General features: G+C 48.8%; 1 protein-coding gene across 1 annotated transcript in view; it reads left to right on the top strand.

The window, feature by feature from the left end:
- The window catches only part of LOC102375671 (ubiquitin carboxyl-terminal hydrolase 43), a gene marked incomplete at its 5' end in the record, with an annotated part of 134091 nt that overhangs the window by 88736 nt on the left and 27755 nt on the right, over positions 1-17600 (top strand). Inside the window, one exon of the mRNA XM_014527269.2 lies at positions 1908-2019. Coding sequence (XP_014382755.2) covers positions 1908-2019 — 112 coding nt within the window. The remainder of the gene's footprint in view (positions 1-1907; positions 2020-17600) is intronic.

Genomic DNA, 17600 nt, shown 5'->3' with positions numbered 1-17600 from the left:
AGTTGCAGGGCTCGCTCTGATTTTATTCTCTTTTACAAGTGACATGTCAAAAGCTAAGAATGCACTCTATTCAAGGCACAAGCAAAGGTGTTTGCCATTGTAAAGGGCACCCAGTGTAAGATGTTCAGTAGCTGGGTGATGCAGCCACATCAGAGGCATTTGATTTAGAATGCCATATATGCATCACTGTTTTGGTAACGTTGGAGTGATGTTGCAGCTGTGATGGTCCCTCACACATGTATTCCTCACACCACCCAAGAAATGCCATCTGGGTACAGGGGCAGAGAAAAGATTCCCTTGGCTAGCCATCCCTACAGATTGTCTGCTGGCCAGCACCTCTTCTTCTACGACTTGCTGGCTCTCCAGAAGCATGAAAAATGCCCTCGACTTTCAGTGGGTTTTGTGCCTCTGATGAGTATAGACTCCTAAAGTTACTGTGCCTTTCATGGTCTGCCAATGAAGCTCTTATGTTGTGGCCCCCGCTTGAATAGAAGTGTTTGGATCCATCCACCAATTTCCTATTTGATAGGGAAGTGGGTGTTTCAAGTGATTTCCTTTTGTTGCTTGGCACAACACCTGGCTGTATGGAAGTTAGCACATGGACCTGATAAAGCAGGCATTACTACTACTTAATCACTGGGAAAGGAGAAGCATAAGGTGTTGCTGTTCCTGGTTGTGCTGCTGATTTGGCAAAGTAGCTGTGAACCTCTTAGCAGGGTCTTCTTGCTATTCTGGACCATTTGGGCCACAGTGATGCAAGGCACAGCCCACACTTCTTTAGTTTGAAAGCCCATGCCCCGAGCGAGGGGAGCAGCATTCTGTCCAAACACTGTTTTCTCCTGGCTGAAGGCTGGTAGAAGTTCAGACACATGCACTTGGCTGACAGACTGCCATTGGCTGGTAATGAATTCACATTTCACATCACAATTCCCGTTAAATAACATTCTATCTGTGCTTGAAGCGCCTAGTAAAACATTATCGGCTGGGAAATGCCTTGTAATGTGCTCTGCTTTATGGCATGCAATTTAGTTAGAAGCATTTCCACTTTATGCAAGCGGGCCTGGTGTGGGTCTCAGCAGTGCCGTTCCAGCAGCATTAGCCACATCATCCACTTCTTCCCAACTCCAGCCTTGTCCTAGGCTTCCTGCCTTACTGGTTCCAGCACTTACACACCCAAGGCAATGTAAGCCCAAGCTCACTGCTGGGTGCTTTAGGGCTCTGACTCTTTGTGACAAAAGCCTAGGATGTCGGGGTGCTCCCAGAGATATACCCTTGGGTTGTATAAGCTTATTGGCCTCCCACTCTGCTGAATGGGCATGCCCAGCTTTTAATTTGCCCAGAAATCATGTTTTACCACAGGCACTTTGGTAAAGTAACAGAAAAACAAAAGGGTTTATCACAAGGAAGAACAAGTGGTATAAAAAAGAAAAAAGTGATCAAATGTTTTGACAGCAGAATATGGTAAAACACAAACCTGATATATCCTTACCCTACATTCAGACAACTGCCTGGCCCTCATAAAAACTCCTGTGAAAATCTCCTGGAGTTAGCATTCCTTCAGTCACAGCTAGCTACTTCAGCCAGGACCCTTGCAAGCTCCCTCCTCTAGGTACCCCCTTAGGGTCACTGCCTTCAAGACACCCTGGACAGCTTCCCCCCACTGACCTTCAGGGGAGCCAGAGGATCCTCTAGAGTGTTTCTACATGTAGATCCATGACACTATTGCGGGAATCTTTCTCCTCACTGGTTAGAAGACACCCGTCCCCATCTGCCTCCAGTGGATCTTAGCTTATCCGTGCCTCTACCACTATATCAGAAAACATCTCTAGGAGGGCTTGGCAAGGCTGCCCATTTAGTGAGATTCCCCTCTCACTGGCATGCCCAACCCACTGCTTGCTGTTTTTCAGGTTTGGCCCACCATTGCTGATGAGAGAAGACAGAGGCACAACGTGGGAGCAGCTCCAGCAATGTATCCTCAGCAAGATGCGCTATCTGATGAAGAGCGAGGCTCAGGTGCAGGTTAGTCTAGTCCTGTCTCCCCTGCATTGCAGTGTGGATGGCAGCAGGCTCTGGCTGTGGTCTTGGAGATGGAAGGATTTGCTCACCTAAGGACCCTGGCCCAGTTAGTAGCTCAGAAGCAGACCATACCAGGACCTGGCAGAGTGCAGAAGGACAAAGGGAGCCTGTTCCCTCCCTTTCTAAAGACTATTTTACCCTTCATTTCCCAGTGTCATTTCTAGTTTCCCCAAGAGCTCACTTGACTCCCCAAGCCAGATTCTCCTCTACATAACCATAAATCTGATGGCAGTGAAGTAACTGAGATCAAACTCCAGATCCCAGGAGTTTATATTACTATGCAGATGTGCATATCTGTACCGTATACAAGAGGTTTTCTCCTCTCCACCCCCCCCCACCGCCCCCGCATGGTGAAAAAGTCCCTTATCTTACATTCACATACTAAATGCATTGTATATCATTAAACTGCTGCCAAAAGCAGCATGTGGTCAGTAATGGAAACCAACTATAAAGTTGTTTAAATGCAGCCAATACTGACCGTGACTGTAAAACAGACAGCCTATATTGGGCAAACATGCTGTGGAGCAAAATGCTGTGAAATTTTTCGGCTCTGCATATTGAATGCCTGCATGGCCATAAGTTTAGATGCTCCCAAGGTGGAACATAGCTGTAACAAGATGGGCCTGGGAAAATCCCATGCATGTTAAAGTCAAGCATGGGCAGGTGAGAGAGCCCTGAGTCAGAACTCAAGAAACTGAAATGCTATGCCCAAATCAGCTACTGGCCTACTGTGTGATATTTAGTGAGTCAGGTTGCTTCTCTGTGCACCTGCTTCCCCTCCCACAAGTTGTCTGTCTGTCTGTCTCCTGAGACTCTCTGGGGCAGAGAGTGTCTCTGGCTATGTATATGTACAGTGCTTATACAAATGGGACCTTGGTCTTGCTTGGAGCCTTCAGATCCAAATATCAATTCATGATATTTGGATTCCCAGAGCATGTCCATAATTATTACCTTTTGCATTGAGGAGTTCCCCACACAGACATGTCCTCCATACCAAGCAAAACTTGGTACACTGGGAGCTAAAACTGGGGTGAGTGGAGGGAGAGACTCACCCAATTTCAGAGCTCTATGCAAACTCTAGTCAAAGTGGATTTGTTTGAAACATTTGCTAATGATCACAAACATTTTGAACATGTTTGCTCCTGGATTAAAACAAGCCCGGCGGCTGGTTTTATAGCTGCAGAATGAGGAAGGCAAATTTGCAGTCTTAGATATTTCTAATGTGCAGTCAAATGGAACTGGGTGATCTGGGGTGAGTTTTGCCTTTTGAACCTGAAACTCAGTGGTTGCAAGAAGCACATGGATTAACTGTGGGAGGGAAATGGTTTTTACAAGCCTATGAAAGCAAACTCTTATTGATTTCCACCCAGATCTATCCAACTGGCAAAATGGGAAATGCAACATTAAGGGCAGTGTAACATTTTATTATTTTGGGGCAATTCAGACAAAAATCTCTAAGGTGACTGTAGCTAGATTATTATAAACTTTTGATCTACCTATTAAAGCATTAACAAAACCCATAGGGATAAAAGATGAATTTTAAATGTTACATTAATTTTTGCTCATGTTAATCTCCTTTCATATTCGTTCCAAGTGGATAGCATTTTAATTAAATTATAGCTTATTAAATCATAATTGGAAGCCACTCGGGACCCAAAATTAAATTCCTGTACAAAAATGAAGATTGATTATTGCATCGAAACTCAGAGTTGCCTGTAGATGCTTTGCTGAGTATATTTCCCGGTGTGAACAGCACTGAGTAAGATACTTGAACCTCTGCCCTTTTAATCTGCTTAGTTTTTCTTGTTGGGCACTTCAGCATAAAACATGAACTCAGTAGTTTTACTTTCTACAGGCAATCAAGAGACCTTTCTGAACCCACCCGTAGCTAGCAAGGGGATCCTTGACTTTGCTCTTGAAGCCTGGTCTTTGTTGGACTGAGGCCGTCCATTGCTCTCTACCAGTATGTAGACTGAAGGCACTGACAGGGCTTAAGCTTCTCCACCATCGTCTCACCCTCTGTATGGCAGGGCTATGTAGGTTGATGATAAAACACCTGAGCCCATCTAAGCCATGTCTTCACTGCAGCTTCCACCAGCACTGAAAATTCCCCAGGTTTCATCATTCTCCTCTTAACTGTTCATTCCTTTGCCCTGCCCATGGATACAGTAGCAGTAGTATAAATTAGGTGAGGTGACTGGGACAGGAGCCCCGAGCACCATCCTTAAGGGAGGCAGAGATACAAAAATAGCTGTTGCTGCAGCTGGTTGCAATGCTGCTGCCTGCAGCTCAGCAGCCAGTGCTGCCCTGTGTGTTGCCACAGCCCAGGGTGCAAAGATATCCGGTTGTGCTTCCATGTGCATATGTGTGTCAGAACATCTTAAACAGCAAGTACCTGAAAACCCCTGAGCACCAACCTCCATCTTTTCCCACAGTCTCTTGGGTTAAAAGCTACACTGAGGAATCAGAAGGACTTTACTTGATTGTTGCACTCATGGTGCTCTGGCGAGGTGCCGGAGGACTGGAAAAGGACCAACGTGGTCCCCATTTTCAAAAAAGGGAGGAAGGAGGACCCAGGAAACTACAGGCCCATTAGTCTTACCTCAGTCCTGGGTAAGAGAAAATTATCCAGGAGCATATCTGCGAGGGACCAGCAGGGGAGATCATGTTTAGTGGCAACCAACATGGGTTTATTCAAGGCAGGTCCTGTCAGACCAACCTGGTGGCCTTCTATGACCAGGTCATAAAATCCTTGGACGCAGGTGTCATGGTGGACATAGTCTTTCTGGACTTTAGGAAGGCCTTCAACACTGTTTCTCACCCCATTCTCATTAAGTAATTAGGCAACTGTGGTGTCGATGGCTACATAGTCAGATGGGATGCAAATTGGCTGGAGGGCCGCACCCAGGGAGTGGTGGTGGACGGGTCTTTTTCAACCTGGAGGGATGTGGGCAGTGGGGTCCCCCAGGGCTCGTTCCTCGGGCTTGCACTGTTCAACATCTTCATCAGCGATTTGGACAAGGGGGTGAAAAGCACCTTGTTCAAATTCATGGATGACACTAAGATGTGGGGAGAAGTAGTCACACTGGAGGAGAGAGACAGGCTGCAGCTAGATCTAGACAGGTTACAGGGGTGGGCAGATGAGAACAGGATGGGCTTCAATACTGAGAAGTGCAGGGTACTGCACCTGGGGAGAAAGAAGTAGCAGCATACATACAGGCTGGGGAACTCCCTTCTCGTCAGCACAGAGGCAGAAAAGGATCTTGGTGTCATTATGGATTCCAAAATGAACATGGGCCGCCAATGTGGGGACGTGGTCAGGAAGGCTAACCATACCTTGTCATGCATCCAGAGATGCATCATGAGCAGGTCCAAGGAGGTGATCCTCCTCCTCTACGCGACACTGGTCAGGCCTCAGTTGGAGTACTGCATCCAGTTCTGGGCACCGCACTTCAGGAGGGATGTGGACAGCACTGAGAGGGTCCAGAGGAGGGCCACCCGCATGATCAGGGGCCAGCAGGGCAGGCCCTGTGAGCAGAGGCTATGGGACCTGAACCTGTTCAGCCTCCACAAGAGAAGGCTGAGAGGGGATCTGGTGGCCATCTACAAACTGGCCAAGGGGGACCAGCAGGCAATGGGAGAGTTTCTGTTCCCCTGAGCACTACCGGGAGTAATGAGGTATAACGGCCGTAAGTTGACCGAGAATAGATTCAGGCTGGATATCAGGAAGCACTACTTCACAGTCAAGGTGGCTAGGATCTTGAACCAACTTCCAAAGGAAGTGGTGCTCGCTCCTACCCTGGGGGTCTTTAAAAGGAGGCTAGATGGACACCTAGCTGGGGTCATTTCACCCCAGCATCCTTTCCTGCCCGTGCCAGGGGATCAGACTTGATGATCTGCTCAGGTCCCTTCTGACCCTACCAACTATGAAACTATGGAGAAACTCCATTGAAAATAATGGGAGTACAGCTTTGCACTGTGTAAATCAGTGTCCCACCTTGGGATGGCTTTACTTGACCCATTCTTAAAGAATCAGACCCATTCTTAAAGGATCACTAACAGCCTGAGCAGTGCCGAGGGGGCAGCTCTGGTTACAAATGATGAGTGGAGAATTCCCCTCTTGCAAAGGAAAGCTGTGCTGGCAAAGGCAGCTCATATGCCAGCTGCCCCTCCTCATCAAAGCATAAGCGGAAAGCCTGTGAGGCAGAAATCTAGCATAGTAAAGCCCTTCTGCACTTATTCTCCACTGACCTAAGTTGGTGTAACCCTTACGTTACTCTGACTGATGTTGGGTCTGGAGTGGTTCACAGAGAGCTGTAACTGCCCCCCCTCTCCATTACGCCCCTTAGCAGAGTAGTAATTGCCACAGTCATTGACAGTCGGTGCAGTCTTTTCCTAAAAGATCCTACACCCTGTGCTGAGCAGAGCTCCTACGCAAGGGAGAATGAAGATCAGAGGGTGCGCGTCACCTGTCTGTGATGAGACCAGAATCAGGAGCTGCTAGCATTCATGTAGCCCTCTGATATGGAGAATGCAGTGCGTATGCTCAGATTCTGAATGGTGTGTGAAAATCCTCAGAGTTAAGGCAGGCAGATTTACAAATCTAATAGAGCAAGCAATAACATTTAAGAGCTATAAATACCGGAAAATCAATTAAGACCTCAGGCTAAACACTCCTCTATTTTGCTGCCCCACAGCCCCAGTGATTCATGGGTTGCACAGAACTAAGCAGGGGCTCTTGTTTGTTCTATCTCTTACCCTGGGATTTTTCTAAACAGACAGGAAAAATGCATTGATTTTTCTGACCCTTGGATTTCCCACTGATCCATCAAGTTTGTTCTCCCTTCTTTGGGAGACAACGGAAACCTCCCTCAGTGCACACAGCCCGTTGTACAGTGCATCCTGTGCTGCACTTCTGTGCATCAGGGGACCCCAAAATATTATTTCCTGCCCCCTGGTGCAATTAACCAGTGTCCTGAAGCATGAGATTAGATTGCCCCTAAATGAGCACATAATTACAAATATTGTTATGGGCAATAAGGAGATCACCAGCCTGTTTTAAAACCAGCCACTTTATTTGGTTCTGATCTGTTGCAGCAATTAAGGCCTTTTATTGATTCTCTACTGGACCAGCCATTAATTCCACCAAGTGTGGGATAGCATAAAGAGACTGGGTTAATCACTTTTCACTGCACCCTTCTGAGCTGTAAACATGACAGAGGTAGGCTGAGCCCCTGAGACACCCACTTCTCTACCACTCTGGGCCTTGGGCAGACCTGTGCAAGGTAGATAGGAAAGGCTCACAAGCTACAATTGTAGTATTTCACCTTCACTTTACCCCTATGTAAATGACCGTGCAGGGAGCAGGGCAGGGGTGTATCAGGCCTATTTTTCCATGGTTTGGTTTGATTCAGTTCCGCGGCCCTGCTTTGGACTATTCTCTAGTCAAGAAAGATCCTTGGGGAATTGGTGGTGCTCCGTCAATTTTGAGGAGCAACTTCAGATTACACCAGCTGAGGATGTGGCCCCTGGGAAGAGTACTCCGCAGGTCACATGGACTTAGCAAGAAGCAGCAAAAAAACCTCAGCGTCTTTTCCCCTCTCCGCACCCAAGCAGGGGAGGTAGAAGTGGTAACCTCTTAGAAGGTACTGCCCAGTGCCCCAGGCTGTGGTTTCATTGCTTCTGGCCTCTCTGAGTGAAAACCATGTCTTTTCTGCATGCTAACAGGCCCTTCCCCCTGCAATGCCAGTGACTTCTTTTTCCAAAGAGCTGTGCTTGCTCTTGTGCAGGTGGAAGTAAGATATAACTTACTTATTCACATCAGGTCCTTTCTGGAGACCTATGACATAAAATATTGAGGCCCCTGCCAAGCCACTGTCCAGACAGCAGCCAGACTGACTTCCCAGTGATGAGACTGGGTTAGGATTTCAGGTCTGTGGCCCATGAAGTATTAATGCAAAGCTGGTTCTCTGGCTGAACTGAGCCATCAACCACAGAGCCTTGGACAAGCTATAAATACCAGGAAAGCTCCCCATTGAGCTTTTCTTCCCCTGAAGTGAGTTTTCAGTGCATTTCACCTTGAAATGGGATGAATAACAATACTTCTTGGAGGCATTTGTGGGATGGAGGCTTGATTAATGTGGAAGGGTGAGTCTAGAAACAGGAAGCTTATTACACAACTGCTCTCCCTAGTCATAAGGAAAGCAGACTTCCCTTCCCCGGGGACGGTACAGATATCAGAGCTGAGACCTTCTCCTCCTCCAGGGGAGGGTATGGTAGAGCCGGGATGTCACAGTCCCCTGCCAGACCCCAAGATGGGAGCCTGCAACACACAGATCCTTGTCACAAGATAGTCATGCCAGCACTGGCTGATCCATTACAGGATTTAACCCTGAGGAAAGCTAGAGCTGGCAATGGCAGGGGAACACACTGAACGTCGGCACTGCAAGGCTGCAAATCCCCCTGGTCAGATGTTAGATGCAGTTAGGAAGCATGGGCCTGTGGGAGGTTGTGGCTGTGGCACACTGCACAATCTTGCTTTTCAGTAATTAGCGGTGTCATTAATTAATAATCTCTGGCATCTACAAGGCACCCTCTCCCTGAGAGGCATCATGGCTCTGTACTACTGATTATTAGGTTATTCTACAGAGAGCACAGTAATTGTAACACCACTAAAAAGAAACAGGATCCCTGCCTGGAAGGCAGAATAATCCAATTCTTTTTAGCAGAGCTTGCCTGACAGGCGGTCTTCCTGCTGGGAGAGTGCCAGTGGGGTTGGCATGGTTGCAGGTGGCTTATTAAGAGAGCTGGACTCTAGAGACTGAGAGGACCTAGAGAATGGGCTGAGTAGTCCTGAAGGTGGATCCCCTGCAGGAGTGATGACTGAGAAGGTGACATTTTGGTGAACTGACAGGTAATGCTTGTGTTCAGAGGGCCAGACTTCAGGAAATGGGTGACATTTGACTCCAGGCAGCAAGTGGACTGTATGTATGAGGAGCTTGGGAAAGGGCTTCTGCCATCCAGTCGATCCTTCAAATTTGGCAAGAGGGAGCAGGACCAAGATCCTCAATCAGTGAATGCTGGGAAGATCAGACCAGTGTTAGCCACCAGAGACAAGCTTCCTGTTTTAAAACTAGCTGGGGAAGGCCTATATGAGCTGAAATCACAGTGCAGGGTAGTTAGCTGTTATGTATGCATTTTCCTCATACGTTTGACTGGAGTGCAGACATGCCCAAAGATAGCACGTCTACATTTCGCCCTATGCTATGGCACCATGCTTTAGTACTTCCTTTCGGAAGTACTAAAGCAGGGCACAGTACAGGCAGTTACTGCACTGTGCAAGCAACACACACTTAGATTTTGCCGCTGCATCACTGCAGTGGTGTGCTATACCCCAGGAGCGTGCTGCTATGGCGACGTAGCTGACAATCATGTGTAGACACACATGATCACTATGTCACTGTAGTGCTCCATACAGTGACGTAATGCATGGTTACGTTGCCATAGGGCAACATGTAGACATATCCACTAAGTATATATTGAGTGCCAGAGACCTGTGCCACCATTGACAAACCCTTGTGACCCCTCTGCAAAGAAACTACTGCTGTTTTCCAGGTAGAGAAATAGGTGCAGAATGATGCAGTAGCTGACCCAAGACAAGAGGTAGGGCTGGGAGAGAGCTGGTACTAGGACTACAGGGCTTAGGGCTCGTCTCTGCTGTAGAGAGGACACTGGCCTGGGATCTAGCTAGGATGTTGTGGTTTTCCAACCCCGTTAGGAAGTGTCCAAGGCCAAGGTAGCACTGAGGCCAGATTCTGCCTGGTCAAGGTTTTATTGCCCAGGGACCTGACACAGCCACATCTGAGGTGCAGAGCAGCCCTAACTCTCACAGAGAAAACACTGGGCTCTGTAGGCGTTGGTGGGTTAAAAGAAGTCATTCATTTATCTATCCAGGGTTCCCATGCTGGTGCTGGTGAGCAAGGCAGAGACTAGTCTCTTGCACTGAGCTCAGTAATTTGGCACTGCTTCTGTCTGTGCCATGGGGTTGTAATCAACAGATCTGTCCATCCTAGCAGGGGCTCTTCTTACAGTTTCTCAGATCTCAGAGCATCTGGAGCACATGCTAACTCATCCAGTGCTTCTGGTGGAGATGACCAGTCGAGGCATGCTCCACGAATTTAGGGTCAGCTTGATCACAACTGCTTTCCTTCTGGCTCACACTGATGTCACTGAGAGTAGCATCTTGCCCTCTGTGTGTTAACAGTTTAAGCTCCCAGGAAGCTGGATTTTCCTTCCCTTTAGAGCAATGATACTCAGCCGGGATGCTGCAGTACCCCAGGGTGCTATGAGATCCTTGTAAAGGCACCACAATGCTTGGCCCCTGTACAAGGAGGGAAGCACACTGCTCACTCCCTCCCCTGCCTACCCTAGAGTCCTGCAGACAAGAGACATCTGTGGCTGTCCCCTCCCACCCTCTTGGTAGCCTTTTGATTTGAGCATTGAATTCTGCCACAGGCAGATTGACATGCAGAACTGGGGCTGCAGAGCTGCACTTTTCAGCCCAGCTTGTCCCCCACCCCTCACACACTCCAAGGGCCTGCAAGAGAGGCTGCGGATGCAGGTGGCTCCAATCCAGAGGAAACATCTCAAACTGTTCTGTTCTACAGCTATTAATAGATCTATCATCCATTAATTCGTCTAGTCCCTTTCTGAACCTGGCTGTACTGTCTGCGTCTACCATTTCCTATGATAACAGATTCTACCGGTTAACTAGGAATCGCTTGAAAAAAAAGTCATTTCTCTTGTTATTTTTAAACCTATTTCCTACTGGTTTCAGTGAGTGCCGCCCTAGTTCTAGTAGTCTGGGACTTGGTGAACAACAACAATTCCTGGTTCACTTGGTCCACACCCTTCATGATTTTATGGACCACTATCATATCCCCCTTCAGTCTTCTCCTTTCTAAATTGAAGAGTCCTAGCTTTTTTAGTCTTTCCTGATGTGGCAACTGCTCCACACCCATGATCATTCTTCTCAATCCACAAAAAAACCTTCCCTCCAATCCTGTGGCAATGCAGTTTTTTTAGAAGCCTTTAGTGAGGGAGCTTGTCAAACGTTTCTTATGGTCATATTAAGGTTTCCTTTCCATTTAACCATCACTGGTTTTCCTATTTAAAATACCCAAAAGGAGAAGCTCAGCAGGGTTCATTGTTGGTTATTCAGGTATCAGGTCCTGAATCAGCCCTTTGAAGTACCCCAAATCTGTTTGTTTTCCCACTGAATTGGGTGGCTGTAGTTTTTCTGACTTCTCATTTAATGCAGAAGCTGAAAGAAACACTTTTTCAATCATTTCTGAGCAGTTCTTTTTTAATTCTACCCTGGGGGTCCACGATGTTCAGTACGAGCATGTTTTAATTCCCACTGTCCTCCCTGCTTTTCAGATTCAGAACAGAACAATAGGACCATGTTGCACATTGCACCTAAGATGTGTTAACTGCATTTAAAATGCGAGCATCTGCATGTTCAAGTAGTAAAATGTATGCTAAGTGTAATCATATGACAAAGTTAGGACTTTTCACATGAGGAATGTCTCCAGATCATATTAAGTAACGCATGTTCAGCTATGGTCAGACTGCTCCATGGAGGTAATAAGGGTTCCAGACTAGTGCAGTGTGGGTGTCGGGATCAACAATCAGCTGTTTGCCAATCTGAGCCCCTGCACCTTATGGAGGCTGGTTCAACGCTGCCAAGGACAGAGACCGGACTTGCCCTGTGGATCCCGCAGGAGGAGTCGGAGTCTCATCCTCTCCTGGCTCCTTCCCTCCACTCCCTGCCAGCAGCAGAGACCTGGCTCGCCCCAGCATGCCAGAGGCAGGTGCTCTTGGGCTGGGCAGCACTGGGCACTGGGCTCCAGATGCAAGGGTTGCATATCCCCACAAGTGGATGTGAGCTGCAGTGCTTGGGTCAGTGCCATGGGAGTGTTGGGGGTGGTGCACAAGTGGCTCCAACCCTGTCCAGAGGGGCTGAGATTGTAATGAGCATTACCGTGCAACTGTTCAGAACATGTTCTGAATAAAACATGTACTAAGTGCCCCTTGTGACAAATCCCACAGATTCCTAGGCCTCCTTGCATCACATAACAAAGGGGACAGTAGAAAAGCAAAGGGATCAACAGGCCCCGTTTGCTGCTGGTACTGACTCAATGACTGTTAAGGTGCTCTGTAGCTGGAAGTTAGTGGAGCTGTACCAGGAGCATCAGGGAGAAGGGCAGAGAGAGCAGGGAGGTGAATCCAAGGCAGCAGTAATTGTGTCACAGAGCCCAGGCTGGGATAGTGAAGTCAGTCGGTGACCATTTGCAACAGATGCAGCAGAACTTCAACTCTTCCCTTTCACTCCATAGAACAAATGTCATCATCATGAGAAGACCTTAGCAAAGCCAAAGGGCAGCTTTAGTGACCCTCACACCTTAACCCTCAAAACATTGGAGCTTTCCAGACTGCTCTACATGAGTTCTGGGAAGGATGATATGCTTTGTAGACTATGAGTGCAGTCAGCAAAGCCAGCACGTAAAGTTCTGTATCTCCTATACTGTGCTGGCCATGCTAGGGGCCAGTGGCATGCTAAACTTCTGCATGTCACTGTCAATGGGTGCTTTTCCCAAGCACTTTACAAGGTAAATGAAGAAACTGAGGCACAGAATGATGCAGGGACTTGATCAACATCCCACTGCATGTCATATGAGATCCAGGACTAGCACTAACACAACACTTCCTGGTGGACTGCACTGGCTCCAAAAGCCTCACTTGGTGCCTGAACCAGTGATGTGTCAGCTAGTGTGCACCTCTAAGGAGAGAATGGAGAAAGGCTCAGGGCCAGGAGAGGAGATAACACAGGAAAATGACTGGAGCATGACAGTACTTGAGGATGTGGGGGAGCTTTGTTGCCACCTGTGTGGGAAGAGTCATGTAGCCAGCCTGTTTCATCACATGTGGAGTCAGGTCCAGCTCTCACACTGAGATGCACCAGGAGGAAGTCAGTGCAGATACAGCGGGGCGGGGCTGGTGCAAGAGAAATGAATCTCCAGCCTCACAAGGCATATGTGAAACTCCTGACATTGGTGCTCCCCTCTGTCCTGTCTGACCTGAATGCTGAGCATCAAACCTGAGCTTTAATTCTCCCCACTGGGAGCAAGTAACATGTAGCCACCAGATGGGACCATGGCTTCCCTGACTGGCAAGGCAAAGTCTGTAAAGGTGATCAGATGGAGGGAGCCTGGACTACAGCCGATGCCCTTTCCCTTGGTTCTCAGCCTAAGAAGCAGGACTCCTGCAAACACCTAGCCCTTCTGTATAGCTAGTCTGAGGCTGAGATGGCAGATTTCTCCTGGGACAAAGCCTTTTATTCTGGGATCCTACAAATGTACAAGCCCATTGTCCTATTTTAAGTCTTTGTGAAGTATTGCGATAACACTTTCCCCTCTTCCCCTTCCACAATTGGGGCCAACTGGAGTTAATTGCCATTCAAGCTACAGTGTATACAAGACTGTCCTATGCCCGTTTTAATGCAAGTCAAGGCCCAGGAAAATCAGACCTGGGATAAACTGGAGGTCTGTTTTTAGCCTTAAGGAACAGAAATAGCTGTGTGATTTCCTGGCTGTTGTAGGCTGGCAGTTCTGAGGAGCCATTTGCATTAAATTAGTTTTAATTAAATTGGATAGATATTTAATTAGCTCTGCGGCCCCCTGCTGCTCTCCTGGCTGTGGTGGAGTGTTGATCAAAGGCAGATGGAGCACACTGCGATGGCCATCCTAAGGAGGCAAGAGCCGCAGAAGCTAGCTCACAGGTCGGGATCAGAATGAGTAGGTGGAGTCAGAGATAGCAGAGCCCAGTCTGCCTTCTCCAGAACAGGTAAGTGATAGTGCACCCTCAGCCCACTGGGTCTGGCCATGCAGACAGGTTCCTTACAGCTGACCCTTTGGATAAGTGATGCTGTATCTGCTGGGGCCCAGCGCTTTCAGTCATGCCAGTCTCTCCCTCTAAGAGCAGGATGTATCCCAACCCAGGGGACCATGCAGCAGCTCTGTGCCTGTAGGCAGTGGGGTGCAGAGACTAGTCTGCAGCCAGTTTGAGTCGGTGCCAGGTTCTTCCAGGTCCTATACCCCACCACTCCATGTGTGCTTTCTCTGGGGTCTCCTCCAGCCCAGTATGGAGCAGTGTGTTGTCTGTCACAGTGCCCCACGCCTAGGGAGCTGCAGTGTTGCTTGCAGATGTTGCTCTGGCTCCAGAAACCCTCTTTTTAAAGCTTGGCAGCATTTTATTTATGCACAAACACCTACACCAGGTCTGCCTGTGCAGCTGGCACTGGGTGTGGCATTCACAGGAGATCCCACCCACCTGTGGAGCCCTCACTGCACAGGCCAGCTGGAGAGGCAGGAGGAGCTGGCCTCTCCACCTCCCTGCAGCTCTGCTTGGCATAACCCTGGTAGGAAATCCTGCCCCTGAATCCTGCTGCCAGCTCCCCTTCAGTTGGAGAAGGGATAGTCTGTTCCAGATGGAACTGGCCAGGCTGTAGGAGAGGGCATGTGCTGTCACTGTAGGGGCACAGCTGCAGGCTAGTGACAGTGCCAGGAGTAGCCTAATTGCACAGTGCCCGTGAGTTACAGTGCATAAAAAAGTGGCCACTACTCATGAGAGGGAGATTTCTTTGTCTCTAAAGAGATGAAATTGGAGAAGCCACTGAGAATGATGGAAGGAGACCCCTTTTGAGCCCATGGGTTGCTTATGCTGCCCCTGCCTGCACTGTATAGCCATTGTGCCCATACTCATAAAGGAGCTGGGGTAGGCCTGTGCATTGGAGAGAATTCTTGCCATCTGGCAGGTGGATCAGTTTTGCTGAGAGGGCAGGTCCCTCTGTAGCATGCAGCTGTGGGCAGCAAGAGAACTAGGAGCCTTCCAGGTGGGCTCCTCCCAGCCATCCGCTCCCCTGGCTCTGGCTGAGGGGAACCCTCCTGGGCCGACTTGTTCAGGCCTCTGCCAAACCAGTGACTGAACCTAGCAGCACGTGTTCAGTGACACTGTGCAATCTTGCCTTGCCTTCTGTAGCTGTCCTGGGGGGTTGCTCTAGTTGATAAACACATGCAGCAAGTCACAAGCTGCAAAACTGGGGTCCTGCTCCAGGTTTTGGGGGCTTAGAGCAGGAGAAGGGTATTTTGTGCCTCACATGTAATCAAAGGGACAGATTCTTACTCATGGGGAGTAAGAAACTCCTTGCTCCAGGGATGATCATCATCTCCCCTGACTCACAGAGTCAAGTGCTCCTCGGTGGGAGTAAGAGTATTGGAATCTGGCATTAAGTTAGCACTGTGTGGTAGTGTAGTGCTGCAGCAGTGATTTTGTAGGTTATGAAAATGGTGCCATGACTTGTAGGGGAGACAGCCTCATCCCCATAAATTCTGGGCCTCTCGGAGGACATGAGTATTTTATTCTTCTCCGATGTGAGCTCTAGGGGCTCCAGCAGAGCGCGAGTCCCTGTTGTACAGGGTGTTGCACTTACAGAGAAAGAGATAGGCCCTAACTTAAATAGCTTACAGGCTAAACAGAGAAGGCAGGTAGGGAAGCTGAGGCACAGAGGGGAAGTTAATTTCTCAAGATCACACAATGGGTCAGTAGCAACGCTGGGAACAAAACCCAGATCTTCTGACTTCCAGTCCAGGCTGATGGCTGATCGTGCTAGAATAAAAATAAGAAGATTCTAGCATGGAAGATTGTGGGCTCAGCTGCTTGATGGTTCAGTGGGTGGGAAACTGGCTACAGGGCAGGACCCAGAGAGTCCTCATGAACAGATCTGTGTTGTCCTGCTGTGAAGTGGCCAGTGGTGTCCCTCAGGGGTCCGTGCTTGGACCGGTGCTTTTCAACATTTTTATCAATGCTTTGGATGCGGGAGTGAAAAGCTCGCTGGCCAAGTTTGTGGACAACACCAAGTTATGGGGCAGTGTGGTCATGCCAGATGATAGGATGCTGATACAGGCAGACCTGGACAGGCTTGAGAGTTGGGCAGACCGGAACCAGATGAAGTTTAACACTTCCAAGTGTAAGGTGCTCCATTCTGGGGCCAAACAACCCTCAACATACATGTAGGCTCAGTGGTGACAGCTTGACTTGCACCATGGCTGAAAGGGACCTAGGGGTAATGATTGACCATTGCGTGAACATGAGCCGTCAGTGCGAGGTGGTGGTCAGCAGGGCAAACAACACTCTGACATGCATCAACCAGTGCATCTCGTGTAAAACTAAGGAAGTGATACTCCCACTGGACTCAGCCGTGGTGAGACTGCAGCTGGAGTACTGTGTCCAGTTCTGTGTGCCGCACTTCAACAAAGACGTGGAAAAACTTGAGAGGGTCCAGAAAAGAGCCACCTGTATCATCAGGGACTTGCAAGGCAAGCCATATGAGGAAAGGCTGAGGGACATGGGCCTCTTTAGCCTAAAGAAGAGAAGGTTGAGAGGGGACTTGATAGCAGCTTACCACTATATCAGAGGAGTGCATCAGGAGCTCGGTGAACAACTGTTCAATAGGGCACCCCTGGGGAGGACCAGGACCAATGGATACAAACTCCTGGAAGGCTGCTTCAGGCTTAATACCAGGAAAAACTCCTTCACAGTCAGGGTGTCCAGACCATGGAATAAACACCCTCTAGAGGTGGTGCAGTCACCTAGCCTGGAGGTTTTCAAGAGGAGACTGAACAGTCACCTCGCCGGGGTCACCTAACCCCAGTTGTCTTCCTGCTTAGAGCGGAGGGGCTGGACCCGATGATCTGCGAGGTCCCTTCCAGTCCCTGACAATCTATGAATTTATGCAAGAGAGGGTCTATAACATGGCAGATTGGAACAAGCCAGTGATGGTTGGAGCCCTGCCTCTTTGCTTTTTGAGTCTTCGGGGGTTTTGGTGCTGTTTTTATCTATAAGGCAAAGAGGAGCTAGACCATCCTGGATGACCACTGCTCAGGGGAAGATTTAGTGGGTTTATTGCAGTTCTGTGAACTGGCTCTGAGTGGAGCCCAGCTGCAGGAGGGAGGGGAGTGAACGCTGCACTGCAAATGGCTCATCAACCATGTACCCAGAATGGACTGACATTTGTGAGATGAGGCATCATTCCTTGTACCTGAGGATGGCATCATTGATGTAAGCAGGAGAACTTCATTAATGCTGAATAGCATCCCTGGGGGTGTGACAGGAAAGCAGGGCAAGACTGATGAGGGCTCCAGCTTTTGAATATAGTGTAGCACCTGGCTCTGCTCTCACCTGCCCAGCAGCCAGGCCTGCAGGAAAGAAAGTGACCTTGCAACCCTGGAAAGCTCTGGCCTCTGCCACATGCCTGTCAGACCAGCTGCTCTGTGTAGCGATGCCTTTCTGACTTAAAGCATTTGAAGCACAAATGTGAAGCCAGCCATTGGAGGGGAGGTTTGGAAAGCTGTCTGGCTGTTGAGGCAGGCTCCTGCTCTTGGCCACCAACTTTGCTTATCACTTCC

This window comes from Alligator sinensis, unplaced genomic scaffold, assembly GCF_000455745.1.
Source record: "Alligator sinensis unplaced genomic scaffold, ASM45574v1 scaffold1878_1, whole genome shotgun sequence".
In the NCBI taxonomy this organism is placed as follows: Eukaryota; Metazoa; Chordata; order Crocodylia; family Alligatoridae; genus Alligator; species Alligator sinensis.
The sequence above is the reverse complement of the archived record's forward strand: the minus strand, read 5'-3'. Positions and strand labels throughout refer to the sequence as shown.